This window comes from Triturus cristatus, chromosome 4_1 (genome assembly GCF_964204655.1).
Source record: "Triturus cristatus chromosome 4_1, aTriCri1.1, whole genome shotgun sequence".
In the NCBI taxonomy this organism is placed as follows: Eukaryota; Metazoa; Chordata; class Amphibia; order Caudata; family Salamandridae; genus Triturus; species Triturus cristatus.
In genome coordinates this window covers 63,945,068-63,965,536 of record NC_140585.1, presented here as the reverse complement: position 1 = coordinate 63,965,536, position 20,469 = coordinate 63,945,068, and the positions used below count along the sequence as shown (strand labels likewise).

General features: G+C 50.9%; 1 protein-coding gene across 3 annotated transcripts in view; it reads right to left on the bottom strand.

Moving 5' to 3' along the window:
* LOC146839531 (N-acyl-aromatic-L-amino acid amidohydrolase (carboxylate-forming)-like) overlaps positions 1-20,469 on the bottom strand; it is a 375,658-nt gene that overhangs the window by 122,380 nt on the left and 232,809 nt on the right. For all 3 annotated transcript variants that reach the window (XM_085651586.1, XM_085651587.1, XM_085651589.1), the window contains one exon: positions 5,849-5,942. In XM_085651586.1, coding sequence (XP_085507712.1) covers positions 5,849-5,942 — 94 coding nt within the window. The remainder of the gene's footprint in view (positions 1-5,848; positions 5,943-20,469) is intronic.

The following is a 20,469-nucleotide window of genomic DNA, read 5'->3' as shown; positions in this document are numbered from 1 at the left end:
GGTTTCCTGTCCCAGGGAGGTGTAACCACCTCCCCAGACAGGCAGATGTGTATTGGGGCTGGGCGGGAGCACTCTCTGGTGCTTTGAAGCCGTGCACTGGGGGCACACTTGGTGTCCCTGTGCATAGTCCAGTTCAAACCGGTTGCAGGGGCTACCTGCTCATGCTCTGGCGCGAAACTGGACCAAGGAAATGGGTGTAACCACCCCTCTTTCCAAACCCTCCCATAGGTGGGTCCCTAGAGTATGTCCAACCCCCAGACTTAGTATAAGTATGGGAACCCAGTCCTTGAGATTTTAGATTACCCTGGACGAAACTCTGCAACATATATCCTGGACCTTCGACTTTCTATTTCCGCTAGAAGACTGAAGAAATCTCCCTTGGTGTCAAGGAGTGACTCCCCTGCTTGACAGGCACCAAAGAAGCAACTGTCTGGTCTGCAACTCTGAAGTTCCCGCCGGACGCCGAAGTCTTTGCATCACCAGAGGTGGATTTCCAGACTTCCCCAAGGCTACCCTGAGTCCACAGTAAAGCTGAGGCCCGTGGCTATCGTGGGTGATGTGGAACCGTGACCCTTGGACACCGTGATCTTTTGCCAATCCATCATCTTCCTGGTCTTCCTCAAAGTTGTGCTTTGGGTTCAGAGTTACCCCAGCTTTGAGCACCTCCTGCACCGAAGATCTCTGGTCTCCACTTCACGAGTGACCCGTGGGCCAGTTTCAAGTGCGACCACTCGAGGCTCCTTCGCGATCGCTAGCCCGTTGGCTAGTGGGTCCCCACGAAGGCAACTCGTCTTTTAATTGGGCTTTCCTGGTTGCTCCAGACGTGCCCCGACTTACCCTCGCTGGGTGAGACCCCCAGACCTTGCTGGTCTACACCGACGTCCTTTTTCTATTTTCACGTGACTTGCCGTTGCCAAGGCTTGTTGGGTCCAATCTGGTCGCCGACACCGCAGCACTCGACAGACTTCGTGGGACAGCTCGAATCCAGCTCCTGGTCATCGCCGACACCTCCTGGCCCTCGTGGCTGAAGAATCACAACACCCGTCAACTCACCTGAAGCACCCGACATCTGTGGGCATTGGACTATCGTGCCCCTGGTCACTGGTAAGTGACCCAGACTCTGTCCCCTCTGTTTTCAGGTTCCTTCCATACTTGATCCAGGCTTGGATCTCTCCGGACACTTCTCCTCTTCATGGCAGCAGCACTACTTTGCCAGCTTCCATTGAAAACAGCGACGCAACCCGACACCAAAAGACACTTAGGGACGACATCTCCGGCTTCCCTGGGTGAGGTAACTCGAGTACTCCGGTGCTCCCGTGGGTGGTGGCCCTAGGCACCTCTAAGTCCAAAAGAGTTCGCTCGTAGACATCCTCTAAGTGTCCTTAAACTCTGAATTTCCAACCGCGACTTTCCCCATATAAGTTAACGGAGATTCGCAGCTGTGTTCTCACACTGCACGCGTCCCCCGTGGGTCCCCTGTGTCACTACCTTGGGTGGTTCCTTGTGGTCCAAGCACTTCTACAGACTCTAGGCCTTGTGTCTAGTTCAGTCGTGGTTCTTATACCACTTTATTGGTATATGGTTTGGTACGCTTCTAGGGCCCAAACGTGTATTTGTGCTTTTACTGTTGAATACTGACTTGTAACTTAAGTACTTCGAACTCCAGCCTCATAAAGAGACTAGAGGGGTGTGTTTTATCTTAAATACATATATTTTAAATATATACCTTGTGTGGTTGTTCTTTCATTTGGTCATTCAGCAGATTATAGACTGGTAAAACAAGCTGCTTTACATTCCTTCAATACTTAGCCTGAAGGCTGCTCTCCATAGCTACCACTAGGATAGTTTTCAATAAAGGTTGTCTTTAACCTATCACCATAAGGGGTTGTTTGGACTGGTGCAAGGTGCCCACTATAACTAGTGGACAGCATATGCCAGGCCAACTTCTCACATTCTCGTTGTGTTACGGGGAGAGGCAGAGGTTGCAGACCTCGTGCAAGTCAGTGCGTGGAAACTTAGCACGACAACTGGGACATAACTTGATTCTCTTAAGTCCTTTCATAAATAACTTGATAGCGGGCACGCGAAACAAAGACAAATGTTGTCTGTTTTGTAGGTAAGCGGCTGTTGAAGCCAGGTGTAACCGTATAGACGTATAGGCTAAATTACAATGCTGTAGGTGTAATAGGTAGCAATTGATGTTTTGAATTGAAACATCTAGTGGATTGATTTGATTGTTTGTGCACTAAATTACAAATCGCTTCCACTTTGCAGCGTAGCATGCTCTAGTGGTAGGGCTTCTAGTCTCTTTAATGACGTTCATGCAGTCTGGCAGAAGATTAAGGTACTTATAAACCATAAAGATCCACCCTCAGAACAGGTTTAAGAATATCTTAAATGTCCTCCCGGGTAATGCGTGTTTTCTACGATGGTAGAAAAGGAACACACAGTGTTGTTAAAATACCCCTCACACAACCAAAAGGGCCCTTTGTGTCATGCTTCATCATAGGGGTCTTCCCGCCCCTCTACGGGACGGGACGTGCTACAACCTACGACTACGTGGGAGCACCTTTTGGTTTGTGAAAAACGACTATGTGTTTTGTAAGGGAGTGAGTGCAAGGGTCAGGAGTGGATGGGTAGGTGAGGTTAAAAAATACCTGGCTCGTCGGTTTTGAAAAAATCTTTAATATGCCTGTGAGCTGGTATTAGGTATTAGTAAAAATAAGGGGGGCGGAGGTAGATATGCCTCAATGAGCTGTGCCTCCTAGGTGTGTCAACATGTTTCGAAGCTCCCCAGGCTTCTTCGTCAGGACTAGAATGATCCCTATCTACACTCACGATTCAATGTGTACTGCAAAATTATGCTAATAGTCACAAGAATTATAGTGCATTTCGATTCCCAATGCACTGGTTGGATACCTGATTAAATATCGTGAATTAGTTCATTTGAATTGAGAGGTAAAATTGCCCCATGAGCCTGTAACGGGGTGCCTGTCTTCGCAACTGTTACTGGGTCACTGCCCCGTTGTGTCTGGCCTCCCCGCGGCTCCGCTGGAAGATTAAGGTAGCCAAACTCTAGGATTTCAGATTCCAGATCGCAAGGTTGAGTTGACTGGGATCTAGATGTCTTATCTCTCCATGGTTCTGAGTGAGAATCTTGGGGGAGAGGTGCAGCATTTGGTGAGGAACTACTGATAGTTCCAATAGGGTTGTGAACCAGGGTTGTCGAGCCCATGTGGGAGCAACATGCGTAAAACCTATGTTATCATCTGGTCTGGAGGGCTACAGGTCGGGGTCGTTATCCTGGTCTGAATCTTTATCATAATTGTCCCAGGGATCAGTATCCTGTGGTATGTGATGTGGCACAAAATGGTCCTCATCCCCATTCCCAACTCTATCCCCATCGTCCACGTCCTGTATGTCAGGTGATGGTGGAGGTGGTGGTGAATTTGATGGTGTAATTATCCAATTTGGGTTAGGTGGAGGAAAGGGAGGTATGTAAGGGGAAGAAGGGTTAGTACCCATGTCCTTTTTTAGAGGTATAGGAGGATCACCTGTGACATCTAGCTTACGTTTTTTAGGAAGAATGACCTGGAGGTGTCCGGTTTTTGGGTCAATGCTGAGTCACTTTTGTTTAGGATCCAAAGGTGGCTGTTCGGGTAGAGGTTCTTTGGATGGGGTGGATTTAGGTTGAGGTTCTTTGGGCGCCGAGTGTTTTGAGTCCGAGTGCTTTTTAGCAGGCTTTGGCTCCGAGCCTTTAGGTGCGGGGTGTTTCGGATCTGAGTCTTTAGGTGTGGATTTCAGCTCCAAAGCTTTTGGTGTGGATTTCGGCTCCAAGGTTTTAGGTGCATGTTTCGGCTCCGAAGCTTTAGATTTGGAGGCTTTCGGCTCCGGGTCTTTGTGTTTGACGGTTTCGGCTCCGAGGACTTTGGTGTCGAAGGTGTTTTCGGTGCTGGTGTCGCGGAGACTGGCAAAGCCTTGTGTTTGTGTTTCAGTGCCGAAGGTGTTGGCTCGGCTCCAGAATGATGCTGGATCAAGCCCAAAGGCTTGTGTTTGTGTTTCATAGCTGAGCCTAAAGGCGGGGCGTCAGAAACCTTTTCTCGGTGTCAACCTGAGCCCGAGGGCGAGGGCGAGGGTGATACCGGAGCCGTAGGTTTTGGTTGAGTGGGCACAGGGGGATCTGTACTCACGGTATATTGACCTGGAGTGTTAGTCGGTTCTTCTTCCATGTCAGAATCGGCTTCGGACACGGAGACGAGCTCTTCTTCCTCGGCTTCTGGATCTGGCTGGTTGGAATCATAATCTTCGCCGAAGATATCTGGTACGGAGCCGCTGGCGCGGTGCATCTCATGGCGTCGTGCTCGACGCTCACAGATGGGTTTCTTTGATCAGAATGATCGACAAGCTTCACAGTCCTTCTTGTTGTGTTACGGGGATAGGCAGAGGTTACAGACCTCGTGCAAGTCGGTGCGTGGAAACTTAGCACGACACCCGGGACATAACTTGAATAGAGTCCGTTCCATCGACTGCTGGTGTGATCAGCACGGGTAGGCCCAACGTCCCGCCTCGAAGTTCCCAATCGAAGGTTTACAGATTTTACACGATGCGTGTCGAATGGGAAACCGCGATCGATAGACAATACCGTCGAGGGCAGAAGATTGCGCGTCGAAGAGGTTCGAAAATGATACCGAACCGTCGCAATACGCATCCAAACCCGATGGCGGAAAAAAACAATCTGGGGATGGAGTCGACGCCCATGCGCACTATCACTGAAAGAAGGCATCACCTACCTCGCGACTACAAAGACTTCTACAAAGAAAAACAAAGTGCAAACATCCGGACCCAACATCAGATGACGATCTATGCTAAAGCTCATATGCCTTGAACTGAATGTTTCCAACAAGGTGACCACTCTTACACCACCAGGCGACTCTCCTTGGCTTGGATAACTCATCTCTCTGTAATGTGACCACACTTAAACCATCAAACACCCCTCCCAGCCCCAGATAACTCATATCTGTGAGGTGACCCATCTTACACCATCAAGCACCGCTCCCAACACCAAATACCTCACATCCTCTGTGAGGTAACGACTCTTACACCATCAGGCACCCCTCCCAGCCCTGGATTACTCAAATCCTCTGTGAGGTGGCCCCTCTTACACCATCAAACACCCCTCCCAGTCCTGGATAACTCGTATCCTCTACAAGGTGACCACTCTGGCACCATCAGGTATTCCACCTAGCACAGATAATAAACATCCTCTATGATGTGACCACTTTCCATCAAGCACCCCTTCCAGCTGTGGATTACTCAAATCCTCTGCAAGGTGACCACTCTTACCCTATCAGGAACCCCTTCCAATTCTGGATAACTCATATCCTCTGTGAGCTAACCACTCATGCCCCATCAGACACCCCCCAGACGTGGATTACTCTTATCCTCTGCGAGGTGACCCCTCTTACACCATCAGACATCCCCCCAGCCGTGGATTACTCATATCCTCTGCAAGGTGACCACTCTTACACCATCAGACACCCTTCTCAGCCCTGGATAACGCATATCTCTGTGAGGTGACCACTCTTACACCAACAGGTACCCCTCGAAAATCCTAAATATCTCGTATCCTCTGTGAGATGACAACTCTTCCACCATTAGACACCACTCCCAGCCCCAGATAACTCATACCCTCTGCAAGGGGAACCCTCTTCCACCATCAGACCCCCCTCCACCCTTGGATTACTCATATCTCTGTGAGGTGACCACTCTTCCACCATTAGACAATCCTCCCAACTTCCAGAGTGAAACCATTTTCCCTATTCCAGGACCTGCATGAGAACGGACTTACTAATGGCATTCTTGCAGATGGAGTTGATGGTGTATGTCTCCTGATCTTCCAGATCGTAAACGCAGATTGTACACTTAGCGTCCGCAAATTTGGTCTATTTTGGAAACAAACATAAACAATCAGTGAGGGCAGAAACATCATGACATCTTAGAAAGGCAATGCATAGCCCAAGTAATCATAGACCCTTAGTGAGCAATGTGTGGTATAAATGTGGGCCCAGAACTGGGCCATCACAGAAGCCTGTGAGGTGTCTTCACGAGAACCCTGTTGGGTTCCCAGATACAAATAAGAAGAATGTCTTGCACTCAGTGTATAAACAAGTGGGGCACTCACCAGTAGTAGCAAGAGAAGAAGGAGAAGACACATTATGAAGGAAGGAATGTAGAGAGGCATTCACCAGAGCAGGACAGGCCATTCCACATCAGAGTGGACCTGTCACACTGCAGTAGCCACTTTAGGGCTGGCCACAGCTAATTGCCCTTCTGGGTCTTTGAAAACAGCACCGGTATACGTTTTGCTGAACAGCAAGTGTAAGGTTGGAATACAGCAGTTGCTCTGTCTCCCTCACAGATGATCAGTTTCCTGGATTTGTCACCTTATTGATTCCTGATTGCTTTTTCGCTACCACAGGCGTCATACATCCTTCTGTATATGTGTATCCAATGGCTCCTAGTGTTTAATTTGTAAATATGTATGTGTCTTGTCAGGAGACCACTACAGCTTGCACCACACATTGCCACTGCAATGATATTAACAACACAACTACTAACCATCACACTTCTACAAGTGTGACAATTTGGACTATTTCAGGCCCCCAAAGTTATAAGAATGGCTTGGGAGGCAGGTAATAGTCATTTTTTAATGTATATTGAATTAATAATTAACTGTCTGTTGTTGTGGTCATCTTTAAATTAGCCGGACACTGCCACCTTGTGGCAGGCTGTCACAAGTGCCGGTGTTGATAATTAAGTGCTGGTGCCGAGCACAGGAAACCACTGGGCCAAATTAAGGACTGATGCCTCTATCGGCTCTGTGGCAGGATTCCTGGAGCCCGAGGAGCGGTAGCTGGAATCTGCTTCTCAAAGTGATGCCAGTACCACTGGTCTAGGTTCTGCTGTTCCATCCCGAGTTATCTTACCAACCACCCGTAGGAGCCAGGGCCTCTCCCTTTCTGTCCCCTTCCCTTTTTCCCCATGAACAGGTTTCCTCAGAGCCTTCAATACTCTACAAGGCGTGAAAAGATGCAGGAGGATTAATTGAGTTTTTAATCTTACTCCAGAACTTGACAAATCCCAAGGGCCGAACAAAACCTCTGTCCACCAACTTTGACGTGTGTCCTTTTTAAAGCATCCTCTCCGCCCACACGAGACTCCCAGGCCCAGCTCTCCCATGCTGCCACACCGCTCCGCTTCCTCCCAGTTTTTTTGACAGCCTTCTCCTGCTTTTACTTCGTTTTTTATTGGTTTCTCCTTCCTCTCCCGTTTTTCCGAGAGCCTTCTCCTGCTTTTGCTTCATTTTTTACTGGTTTCTACTTCCTCTCTGTTAGACCCGGCCCTCGTAACATCACCATACCTGACCCCTGCACCTCACACAGCCCCCGAGCCCACGGCCTAGCCGATCCTTCCCACCAGAACACACACACACACGTCCCGGACTCCCCCGTCCGTGGCCTTCCTCCTTTCGGCCACACCGGGCCCGCGTGCCCACTTCATGCACCAAGATGGCCGTCCGGCCCCAGCGCCACCCTGGCCTAGAGGCGCCACTCCGGCTGGAGGACATCGCGCTCCCATTGGGATGAGAGAGGGAGGAGCAGTTTCCATCGCACCTCTGAGCGTCCCTGGGAAGGTGGGTTTCGATCGGCCCGCCGGCCTCCCCGAGGGCTGGTTCCATGCCTGCTGGGTGTCTGGGACTCCTCCCGACCCGGCCCTGAAAGGATCAAAAGACAATGGCAGGAAACCCCGACAAGCGACCCCCAGGTGACAAGACCCCTGCCTGCACAGACTCCGGACATCAAAGAGGAGTCGCCCTATAACAAGGGGTGCTCTGGGACTGTCCGGCAGATTCGCCTTTGGAAACACCTGAGCCCTGCTGAGTGACTCGCGGCTCCCTGAAGATCGTAAGACCTCCAAACTTGTGCTTGAGCCCTGCTGAGTGACTCGCGGCTCCCTGAAGATCGCAAGACCTCCGAACTTGTGCTTGAGCCCTGCTGAGTGACTCGCGGCTCCCTGAAGATTGTAAGACCTCCAAACTTGTGCTTGAGCCCTGCTGAGTGACTCGCGGCTCCCTGAAGATCGTAAGACCTCCGAACTTGTACCTGAGCCCTGCTGAGTGACTCGCGGCTCCCACAGACTCTCTTAGTCCCGCCGGACCCCACGACGACAAGCGTATCCCCCAGCTCGAGGATTGTGAGCTGTGCGCCGGGTACGCTCCTGCATTCGATCCATATCCCCAAAGACTGTCCCGCTACCTCCTACCCCCCTCCAAGACTCTGTGAGCCCGCGCTCTACTTGTATATATCTGCCTTGCTGATCATAAAGATCCTACAACTCCGATCTGATAAAGATTTATTCTTAAGAACTCCCGGTGTGGTGTCTCTTTGTCGTGTGGTGCCGAGTGTACGATCCTAGATACGAGATTCCTCCCCTGAGGAGTCTCCCGCCAGTGCCCGGCTACGATACCTCGAGGGTTGGTCTCAGGATAGTCAGGGCCACCTCCGGGCTCCTCTGAAGTCGCCTTCTAACATTGGTGGCAAGCGACGGGATTCGGGCCCATAATCTAGAGATCGTACCGTGAACGGCTGACGCACTACCGACAAAGATGGCAGAAGGAAACGCCGTGGTTCTCACAGAAAACGACACCGGTACCGTGTTCCAGGCGGAACAACTGGAGGAGTACACACACAGAGAATTGAAGCAATTCTGCAAAGAACTCAAAATCGCTACCACTGGTCTCAACACCAAAGAAGATATGCAGAAGGCACTGAAAGCTTGGGTGGATTCTGGAGCCCCCCGCCCAGAAGGAGCGGTGGAGCCCCACGACGAAGCTGGACCCTCCCAAGGAGAACGCAGCAGCAATCAGGTGCGAAGCTTCGTACCAGACGGGGGCCTATCCCCGGAGGAACTCGCAGACAGAGAAAGAAGTCGCCATCACGAACTCGAATTAGCCAAACTCAAAATTGAGGGCGAGTTGAAATTAGCCGAGAAAAAGCTAGCAGTGGAACAGATGAGGGTGCAAGGAGAACTAGAAGAGAAGAAACTCCAACGGGAACACGAAGGAAGGAGACTTCAACTGGAGCATGAACGCAGCTTGAAGGAAATGGAGCTAAAAGCAAAAAGCAAAGAAGCTTGGCCCCCGGGGAACCGAGAGGCGGCCCCCCCGGCGGAGCAGAAGGTCCACATCCCCAAGGATGTGGTCAAAGAATATTACAAAAACAATGACATTCAACAGTGGTTCAGGGCCTACGAGGTCGCCATGATCTCCCATCGGGTCCCGCAGAAGGATTGGGGAGCCGGGTTGTGGGGACGATTCCTGAGCGAAGGGAGAGACACCCTGCTCGACCTACCAACCTCCATGCAGACCTCCTACGACCACATGAAAGAGGCCCTCCTCACAAGGTACGGCCTCACCCCGGAGATGTACCGCCAGCGGTTCCGGGACTGCAGGAAGATCCCGGGCACCACCTGGGTGGAGTATGTGAACTTCTTCAGCCGCGCATTCGATGGGTGGATCAAGGGCAGCAAGGTAACCACCCTGGAAGAACTAACAGACCTTATGTTGTGGGAACACCTGGCTGCGAACTGCTTTGTGGAACTGCGCCAGCATCTGCTCGACAGCAAGCTCACGGATCCGAGGAAGCTGGCTGTCGAGGCGGATCGCTGGACCAACACCCGGGTCTCCCGGGGCCCTGTAGGAGAGTACCCCCGAGCCAGTCAGGGACCACCCCGCCAGAGAGGGGGGGGAAACCAGGGAGGGCAGAGAGAGTCCCAGTCTAGTCCCCTGAAGACCCAACCTCCGCCTTTCCCGGCACCCCCACCAGCTGTATCCGCCCCCCCCTGAGACGGGGGCACCGGGTGACCATCACTTGTTTCCGTTGTCAGAAGCCCGGGCATTACGCCAACGACCCTGAATGTCCCATGGCCACACACACCACCCAGGCAGCACCCCCCGCTAGACAGATAGCCAATGTAGCTCTGGGGGAGGAGGTTGAGGAGACCGTAGAGTGGGAACCCGCAGCCATGGCCCTAGTATCCTTAGGAGATAGAGAAATGGTCCCTGGAAGTCTCCTGCCCTCCAACACGAAGAAATATGGGCAGCTCGTAACGATCAATGGCCACCAAGTAGAAGCCCTCCGCGACACCGGGGCCAGCATCACCGGTGTCCTCAGTCATTTGGTCAACGAAGACCAGGTCCTCCCCAACGTCTTTTGCCCGGTCATTTCCGCTGACAAGACGGAAAGTCTGTGTAAAGTAGCCCTGGTGCCTTTTGAATGGGGAGGGGTGGTCGGTAAACTGAAAGTCGCAGTGAGAACCTCCCAGCCAGTCGACTGTCTCCTGGGGAACGACCTGGAAAGTTCCCCCTGGAAACAAGTCGAGCGCAAGACCCACCTAGGGATGATGGGTCTCCCTGAGTGGGTATGCACCACCACCCGATCCATGGCGGCCCGACTAACCCCCCTGGGGGAAGTCGACGACGCCCCGACCACTGAAGATAGGATGGTCCCCGCCGAGGGTCCCCACATCCCCCCACAAGAAGGGTCGGTCGCCAGTGACGAACCCCCATCTTCCGACTCCGCTCAGGTCACCGAGTTAGGCGATCTGCCCGAATTGGCCCAGTGGCGCCACGAGGGGGGCCCCTCCAGAGAGGAGTTCTGCCGAGAGCAGGCTACCTGTCCTTCCCTGGTCGGGCCCCGGCAACAGGCAGAGGCCCAGGCCGCGGGCGACCAAACTGGAACGCACCGGGTGTATTGGGAGAATGACCTTTTGTACAGCGAGCAGAAGTCGGTGGAGCTAGGATCCGCCCGGGTGCTGGTGGTACCCCTAGGCTTCCGAGTCCTCCTCCTGGGCTTGGCCCACGACGTTCCCCTCGCAGGCCACTTGGGCCAGGACAAAACCTACAGTCGCCTCGTGACTCACTTCTACTGGCCCAGGATGAAAGCAGATGTAGAAGCCCACTGCAAGTCCTGTCCCACGTGCCAGGCCAGTGGGAAGAGCGGAGGAAAGCGCAAGGCTCCCCTCCAACCCTTCCCTGTCGTCAGTACCCCTTTTGAGCGGGTCGGGATCGACATCGTGGGGCCTCTGGACCCGACAACCTCCCAAGAGCACCGCTTTATCCTCGTCCTGGTGGATCATGCCACCCGATACCCTGAAGCCATCCCCCTGCGCACCGTCACAGCCCCCGTGGTGGGCCGGGCATTGATGGGAATCTTCTCCCGTATGGGTTTTCCCCGCGAGGTCGTGAGCGATCGCGGTACAAACTTCATCTCCAGATACATGACGTCCTTGTGGCAACAATGCGGAGTGTCCTATAAATTCACCACCCCGTACCACCCCCAAGGAAACGGCCTGGTAGAGCGGTTTAACCGGACTCTGAAGGGGATGATCGCGGGCCTGGAAGAGCCCCTCCGGCGTAAGTGGGACGTCCTGCTCCCCTGCCTCCTGTTCGCCTACCGAGAAGTTCCCCAGAAATCCTTGGGGTTCAGCCCCTTTGAGTTACTCTACGGGCACCCCGTCCGGGGGCCCCTCAGCCTGGTCAAGGAAGGGTGGGAGGCGGTGCCCCGAGGCCACCCCCGAGATGTGTTCCGATACGTCCTGACCCTTCGAAACCAGACTAGGAAGTTCCGAGAGATGGCCGAGGCCAACCTGGAGGCGAGCCAGGAAGAGATGAAGCGCTGGTACGACCAGAATGCCACTCTGGTCGAGTTTCAGCCGGGCCAGCAGGTATGGGTCATGGCCCCCGTGAAACCCTGCGCCCTCCAGGATAAATGGACTGGGCCCTTCAAAGTGGTTGAGCGGAAAAGCCAGGTCACGTACTTGGTGGACGTCCAGTCACCACGGGACCCCCTCCGGGTCCTCCACGTGAACCGCCTCAAGCCCCACTTTGTGCGGACGGAGCTGAGCCTCCTGCTGGCCACTGATGACGGGTCCGAGGAGGAGTCGGATCCTCTCCCTGATCTCCTGTGCACCAAAGAGAAGGACGGCTCCGTGGAGGGAGTGAACCTCTCCCCATCCCTCACTTCCCAGCAACGTGAGGATTGCCGCCAGCTCCTAGGGCAGTTTTCCGACCTCTTCTCCCTGGTCCCCAGAGTCACCGACTGGTGTGTCCATGACGTGGATACCGGAGACAGCCCGCCGGTGAGACACCGAGCCTACCGAGTCCCTGATCGGGTCCGGTCCTGTATTCAAGCCGAGGTCTCGAAGATGTTGACCTTAGGAGTGATCGAACCCTCAGACAGCCCCTGGGCCAGCCCCGTGGTCCTGGTCCCAAAAGCAGTGGCCCCCGGTGTCGCCCCAGAACTCCGCCTCTGCGTGGACTACCGGGGACTCAATGAAGTCACCCGAGCCGATGCCCACCCCATTCCCTGAGCCGACGAGCTCATTGACCGACTCGGGGCTGCTCGGTTCCTCAGCACCTTCGATCTCACCTGCGGCTACTGGCAAATAGCGCTCACAGAAGGAGCCAAGGAGCGGTCCGCCTTCTCCACCCCAGATGAGCACTATCGTTTTCGCGTGATGCCCTTCGGGATGAAAAATGCCCCAGCCACCTTCCAGCGACTGGTAAATAGAGTCCTGGCCGGGCTGGAAAAATTCAGCGCTGCCTATCTAGACGATATCGCAGTTTTTAGATCTGAATGGAGTGAGCACCTCCAGCACCTCCGGAGGGTGCTAACCGCCCTGCGTCAGGCAGGCCTCACCGTGAAAGCCAGCAAGTGCCAGATTGGGCAAGGTTCGGTAACCTACCTGGGGCACCAGGTCGGAAGCGGCCAGGTCGCCCCTCTACAGCCCAAAATCAACGCCATCCTATCCTGGGAACCCCCCACTACCCAAACGGAGGTCCGAGGCTTTCTGGGCCTCACGGGCTACTATCCGAGATTCATCCGGAATTACGGCAGCCTCGTCGGTCCCCTCACGGGACTCACGTCCAAGAAACAGCCCAAGAAAGTGCAGTGGACCCCTGCCTGCCAAGAGGCGTTCGATGCCCTGAAAGCGGCCATGTGCACTGCCCCCGTCCTCCAGGCCCCCGACTACTCCAAGGAATTTGTGGTCCAAACGGACGCCTCCGAGCATGGAATTGGGGCCGTCCTGTCCCAGGTGAATGACCAAGGCCTAGACCAGCCCGTAGCCTTCCTCAGCCGAAGGCTGTTGCCCAGAGAACAGAGATGGAGCACCATCGAGCGCAAGGCGTTCGCCGTAGTCTGGGCCCTCAAGAAGTTATGCCCTTACCTGTTCGGCACCCATTTCAAGGTCCAAACCGACCATCGCCCCTTGCGATGGCTCATGCAGATGCGAGGAGAAAACCCCAAGCTACTGCGGTGGTCAATCTCCCTCCAGGGGATGGATTTCACCGTGGAACATCGCCCTGGTACTGACCACGCCAACGCCGATGGCCTCTCCCGGTTCTTCCGCCTCAGCGAAGAGAACCCCCAAGAGGATGGGTAGTTCTCTCCGGCTTTCAGCTGGGGGGGGACGCGTGTTAGACCCGGCCCTTGTAACATCACCATACCTGACCCCTGCACCTCACACAGCCCCCGAGCCCACGGCCTAGCCGATCCTTCCCACCAGAACACACACACACGACCCGGACTCCCCCGTCCGTGGCCTTCCTCCTTTCGGCCACACCGGGCCCACGTGCCCACTTCATGCACCAAGATGGCCGTCCGGCCCCAGCGCCACCCTGGCCTAGAGGCGCCACGCCTGCTGGAGGACATCGCGCTCCCATTGGGATGAGAGAGGGAGGAGCAGTTTCCATCGCACCTCTGAGCGTCCCTGGGAAGGTGGCTTTCGATCGGCCCGCCGGCCTCCCCGAGGGCTGGCTCCAGGCCTGCTGGGTGTCTGGGACTCCTCCCGACCCGGCCCTGAAAGGATCAAAAGACAATGGCAGGAAACCCCGACAAGCGACCCCCAGGTGACAAGACCCCTGCCTGCACAGACTCCGGACATCAAAGAGGAGTCGCCCTATAACAAGGGGTGCTCTGGGACTGTCCGGCAGATTCGCCTTTGGAAACACCTGAGCCCTGCTGAGTGACTCGCGGCTCCCTGAAGATCGTAAGACCTCCGAACTTGTGCTTGAGCCCTGCTGAGTGACTCGCGGCTCCCTGAAGATCGTAAGACCTCCGAACTTGTGCTTGAGCCCTGCTGAGTGACTCGCGGCTCCCTGAAGATCGTAAGACCTCCGAACTTGTGCTTGAGCCCTGCTGAGTGACTCGCGGCTCCCTGAAGATCGTAAGACCTCCGAACTTGTACCTGAGCCCTGCTGAGTGACTCGCGGCTCCCACAGACTCTTAGTCCCGCCGGACCCCACGACGACAAGCGTATCCCCCAGCTCGAGGATTGTGAGCTGTGCGCCGGGTACGCTCCTGCATTTGATCCATATCCCCAAAGACTGTCCCGCTACCTCCTACCCCCCTCCAAGACTCTGTGAGCCCGCGCTCTACTTGTATATATCTGCCTTGCTGATCATAAAGATCCTACAACTCCGATCTGATAAAGATTTATTCTTAAGAACTCCCGGTGTGGTGTCTCTTTGTCGTGTGGTGCCGAGTGTACGATCCTAGATACGAGATTCCTCCCCTGAGGAGTCTCCCGCCAGTGCCCGGCTACGATACCTCGAGGGTTGGTCTCAGGATAGTCAGGGCCACCTCCGGGCTCCTCTGAGGTCGCCTTCTAACACTCTCCCCTATTTTTCTGAGAGCCTTCTGCTTTTTCCTCATTTTACACTGCTTTCTCCTTCCTCTCCCCCGTTTTCCTGAGAGCCTTTTCCTGCGTTTGCCTCTTTTTTAATGGTTCCTCCTTCCTCTCCCCGTCGTTTTTCTGAGAGCCTTCTCCTGCTTTTGCCTCTTTTTTACTGGTTTCTCCTTCCTCTCCCCTGTTTTTCTGAGAGCCTTCTCCTGCTTTTGCCTCGTTTTTCACTCCTTTCTCAGCTAAGCAGCTAGCAACTCCAGCGCCTACAGACCCTCACTGGTTATTTGCCGTGCTTTATAAATCCTGATTGATAGACTCCAGTTGGTATGGGCTGCTTCCATGTCCTGCCTCTTCTAAGGCTTTTAGGTCTCCCAGAGACACAGCTCCCATGCTGGGTAAGGACAGGAACAGCACCTTTGGAGTACTGTGAGCATCTTCATACCCAAGAGCTATGAACACATGGGAGATGTTGCATCTTACACCTGAGGCAAGGCTGGAGAAAAGGATTTGGGAGCAACTAAAGAAAGTTAATCTTCATTGTAAACATAGTAAATCTAGTCACTGCTGTAGTGTCGTGAGGCTATGTGCGCTAGGACCCTAAATGTTCTGGGCAGAATCAACAGAGGAATTACGTGACCTCCTGGGGGGTGTTAAGGGATGGTTATTAACCATTATGACGTAATGAGAGTGCAGTGTCCGACCGTATGCTGTGGAATCAAGACGTCTGTTACAGAGCTGTGTGTGTGGTGTATTCATTTGCATGCTCCCGGGCTGGGGAGGACACTATACCTGCTACATGGTGGAGAGTACCAAAAATAAGGAAACACATCCAAAGGCCTGTGAGAGGCTCAGAAGAGATATTTATTTGAGGAATATTAAGTATTTGATATTAAGCCAACCTGCCTCGAAGGTGCTACAAAACACCATATGGTGGCCCTATTTAGGTCTGGCTACAGACGGTTTTACCTATCTCTCAAAGTTATCTTCTACACAGGCAAACGTTAGCAGTTTAACTCCCTGTATCTATTGGTTCTTGTGTCATTCACATAAAGTTCAGCCTGTGTTTGACCATGTCATTGGCTCAAAACTAGTCTGAATCAACCTAGGAAGGGGCTACCCATTATTTCCCCCTTTGGTTGTAGAGTTCAGTGTGAAATTAAGAAAACTTGCAGCACATAACGTGAACGGCGGGAAAGAGACCTCTGTAGCTTAGGGCTATAGTGGTTGGCAAGGGCAGTGCCGTGCAGCACCAGGGCAAAAGCTGTGGTCCCGGAAGCTTGCCGCATTGAAGAGGAGTCAAGTGGCTACCTGCCATATGGCATGGAAGAGCCTAAGATGCATTGTGCTGTCAACGAGGCAATGCTTTTTGATAGACTTGTGCTTATCATGGGCAAATAGGACTGCTTGAGAAGCCTGTAGTTCTGTCGGAAACTGCACTTTTGAATTAGAAGCAATTAGTGCATATAGTATTAGGGGGCAGGTTAAAAACACGAAGGTGGAGTGCAAGAGCAGGACAAAATTACACAACATCCCTTCAAGTCATTTTATTTTTATGTCTGGGAATTAGGAAATGTGTTTGGACCCCTCAATTTATTATTTTCATGCATCTCAATTCTACCACTTTAACAAAACAGTTCTGACTTGTGTTTGGCAAAGTAATACATAGTTTAAATGGTTGCTATAAATCCACTGTGCCACTCCTTGAAGCCACCTTTTTATTGATGGCGAGGGGAATAAATAAAATATTAATTGTAAAAAAGCTTTGCCACTCTGTGTTCAAATTAAAGAAACTCCTTTTATTATTGTCAAATTGCAAGCACCTCATTTTCATCTTAGAATCTGTAACTAAGAGCCATATCTCACTGTACCTTAAAATGTGCATGTAAGCAATGTGATCTTTGCTATTTAAACAGCAGTTGGCAAAATAGTATTTAGCTAGTGGCTGGCTACATTTATGAATCCTTGCTGTTTATTCGGCTGCAGGCTAAATAGTAGAGTTCATGTGCTATTTGACCAGTGTCCAGATTAATAGTGTGAAGGGATTTTTTATTTAGCCTGACATGAAATACAGGAATTACTGGCAATGGCAGGCTTGTGGCCATTTTGTTATGAGGGTGCAGGAAACTGTGTGAAGTAACGGAATATAAGAGCATATAGAAATGTAAAAAAGTATGCACAAACCTAAGTGCAAGAATTAAGCAAAAAATATTAGATACAAAAACAGTAACATCAATTTTGAATGAATACATTTGTGTTAAGCTAATATAAAAATAGGAAATGTGGAAATCAAATGTTTTCAGAGCTTTGTGATAGACCTGTCATCCTTAGAGTGGTCTTCCCCCAAACCTCTTGCCTCCTTATCTCCTAATTTTGCTGATTCTTTTTGTTGGACTTAGGACTCTGAGCACTTTACCACTGCTGACCAGTGCTAAGGAAGGTACATGTGCTTCGCCCCTAAACATGGTAACATTAGTATATACCCAATTGGCATATTTAATTTACTTGTAAGTCCCCGGTTAAGTGGTATACCATATAACCAGGGCCTGTAAATCAAATCCTACTAGTGGGCCTTAAGCATTGATTGTGCCTCCCACTAAGTAGCTTTTGAAACCTGTCTCAGGCCTGCCACTGCAGAGCCTGTACGTGCAGTTTACTAGCACTTCGATTGCCATTTAAAACGATTTGTCAAGCCTTAAACTACCCTTTTATTACACACAAGTCACCACTAAGGTAGGCCCTTGGTAGCCCAAAGGGCAAGGTGCTGTGTAAGCAAAAGGTAGAACATGTACTTTTTTTTTTTTAAATTAATCTTTTTATTGACCAATTGCTCAGTATACAACAGTACACGTAGAATGAAAGGCAAATATAGCAAGTCAATTATGGGAAGTGCAAACCACATCTATTTCAAACAGTGATCGCATTGTCAAATATATTGCACATACACTGACATAGGCACAATATTCTACCAAAACAGGTCAGACACGAAGGTCCCTTGACCCTCCCTCTAGCTTACCTCAGGTCTGCCTGTATTGGACCTAGCTACCCCAAACTTTCTCAAACTTACAGGGCAGCCCTGGCTCTGGTAAACCTCACATTACACCAGCTGACACCAGTCATTCCCCCAGTCCCTGATAATCGGGGGAATACTTGCTGTCCATGCTTTTGAGATTTTCTGTTTAGTCACCCTTGCTGTCGGTGTCAGCCACAGTTTGGGATACCTTGGCCAGGTCTCCTCCCTAGAAATGTCCAGTATCAGCCATCTAGTATCCAAAGGCACCCCAAGGCCTGTAACAGCAGCCATGACAATTGTGACCTCCCTCCAGTATTGTTGAATCTCAGGGAATTCCCAAAATTTATGGAAGAAGGTGCCAACCGCGCCGCATAACCTAGCGCAAAGGACACACAGGACAAGTACTTTTAAGTTGTGCATGTCCTGGTAATGACAAACAGCTAAAACCCTTTTTAGTACTGTGAGGCCTACTCCTCTCATATGTTAACTTTGGGAGTTCCTAAATACACTTTTAAGTTATAATCCTGATTAGACAGGAGTAGCTATCTCATGTTTATATCTTTGGAATGGTAATGATAGATACTCTATACTATTAAATGCTGGATTTACCATTTCTATTTCAAAAATGCCACTTTTAGAAAGTGGACATTTCTCTGCTCTTACACCTCTGTGTACCTGTAGTCTGTCTCGAATATACATATGGGGGGCGGGGGGGGGTGTCAGCTACACTTCATGCATTCCCTCTACAAAGCCACAACACAGAAAGGTTAGGTGTGTCTGAGCACTCATCTGCATTCTGATGGCTCTTCCAGGCAGGAAGGGAAAGCGGGAGCAGACCCACTTAAATATATAGTGTCCAGTCCACACAAAAATGACTGATTACACCTCCACAACTAGTCTGGAGCCATGACTGGGAAGAAAGGATACTGCTGAACTTCAAAGAGCCTTCTTTGAAGCCACCCCTACTTCAAAGGCACACCTGGGTATAAGTAGTGGATCTTTCACCCCATCAAATCAGACACTTCTGGATCTACAACTGTTATTCACATGTTATTTTCACCCAGGTGCCATTTTGGATGCAATGTGTCTACTTCAAATGACCAGGCACAACTTTATTTTTCTGTGTGGTGATCAGCGCCAAAACTGCAGAGTTTCTGCATTCACAAGTATATGTTTTAGTACTAAATGTGGGTGGGACAGAGGAAAGTGACTGGAAAATGGGGACAGCTTACTATTAAACAGGAAGGGTTAGAGAAGGAGTAAGTAGGGACCCACAAAAGGGTAAGCAAAATTCGTATTCACTAACTGCACTTATAATTTACTACAAAAAGGACACATAACAGTCATAAATGTACTCAAACTCAGAGCTGGAAAAAAACTAGCACCACACATGACCAATCACTAGTACTGCAACGCTCTCCCTTAGAAAATAATGGTGGTAGGGAATTAAAATAAAACCCCAGAGGAAAAAATGTTACATTAAATCAAATTACATAAACTTGCTAAAGATATAAATAAATGTAAAGTCATTTCGAAAAATGATCTTTATATTTTTGTTTACATTCTATATGTTTGATAACTTTTTTATATTTAAAAATTAGATTTTAAATGAAAATAATTTTTCTATTTTTAAAGTTTAAACTTGACTACTTTTCCATATATTTTACCATAGTGCGATCTCTGCCCTGGTGGTCTAGAGCTCTGCACACATGTTTAAGGTTACTAGAAGTAACTTTCAAATATTAGCTTAATTTTTAAATATTTATTAAATTAATTTAAATAAATACTTTTTAAAAACTCAAACATTTACAAAAGATGTATTAAAAATTCCACCTCAAGATAATGTTTGTACTTTTTATCTATTAAAAATTATAAAGGTTACATCTAGAATTAATTGGAATTTGTAATAAATTGGGTTACTGGTTGAGGTTATATGTCATGTTAAACAGGTTATATACAGTGTTTTCCCTTCCCGGTGCTCCCCTCCCCCCTTAACTTTTCTCCCTCTCAGGAATGTGCTCATGAAAAGATATTTATTGTTATTGTTGAGTTGTGTAATAATACACAGGTTTGCACTCACTGCATTGCATGTTCTACATGATACATATGGTACCTCCTCCCCTTTTTCCCTTGATCCGGCGCACGGCTATCGCCAAGCGCACCCTCCCACAGAGTGCACAATTTTCATAAGTACTGGTGATTTATATTGTCTCAGATTACAACCATGTCCCCTTTCCCCTACACTAATGCCCACCGAGACACCACAACGGTTCTCCTCTCCCCTGCTCCCGCCCAGCAGCATAGCATTGTATCTTCTGCCCCTCAGCCAGCAAACAAGTGGAGCTAAATTACGGGACCGCACCCCAACCCCCCACCCAGGCTCTCCCTGCCCCGCCTTTCCCTCCCGCTTGGTTAGAACGACCCCACTGACTTACCCCCTGACAGAGAGCTCACTGGCTGAATGATCGTCCTATATCCTCCAGGCTGATAATATGGCCTGGACGCTCGACGTGGCTCCTCTGACACGCATGGCCCTAAAGTCTAGACCAGCAGAGAACAGCCCAACCTCCCCCCCAGTGCTGCGCTCTTACTGCGCAGCCTACCAGATCACCTCACTCTTTTTGCACATACCAGATACCTTTGCTTCTAGCCCCTCTTTGTCCCTCACCTCCCATCTCTTCACATACATATAGGTAACCTCCTTTTCACAGACC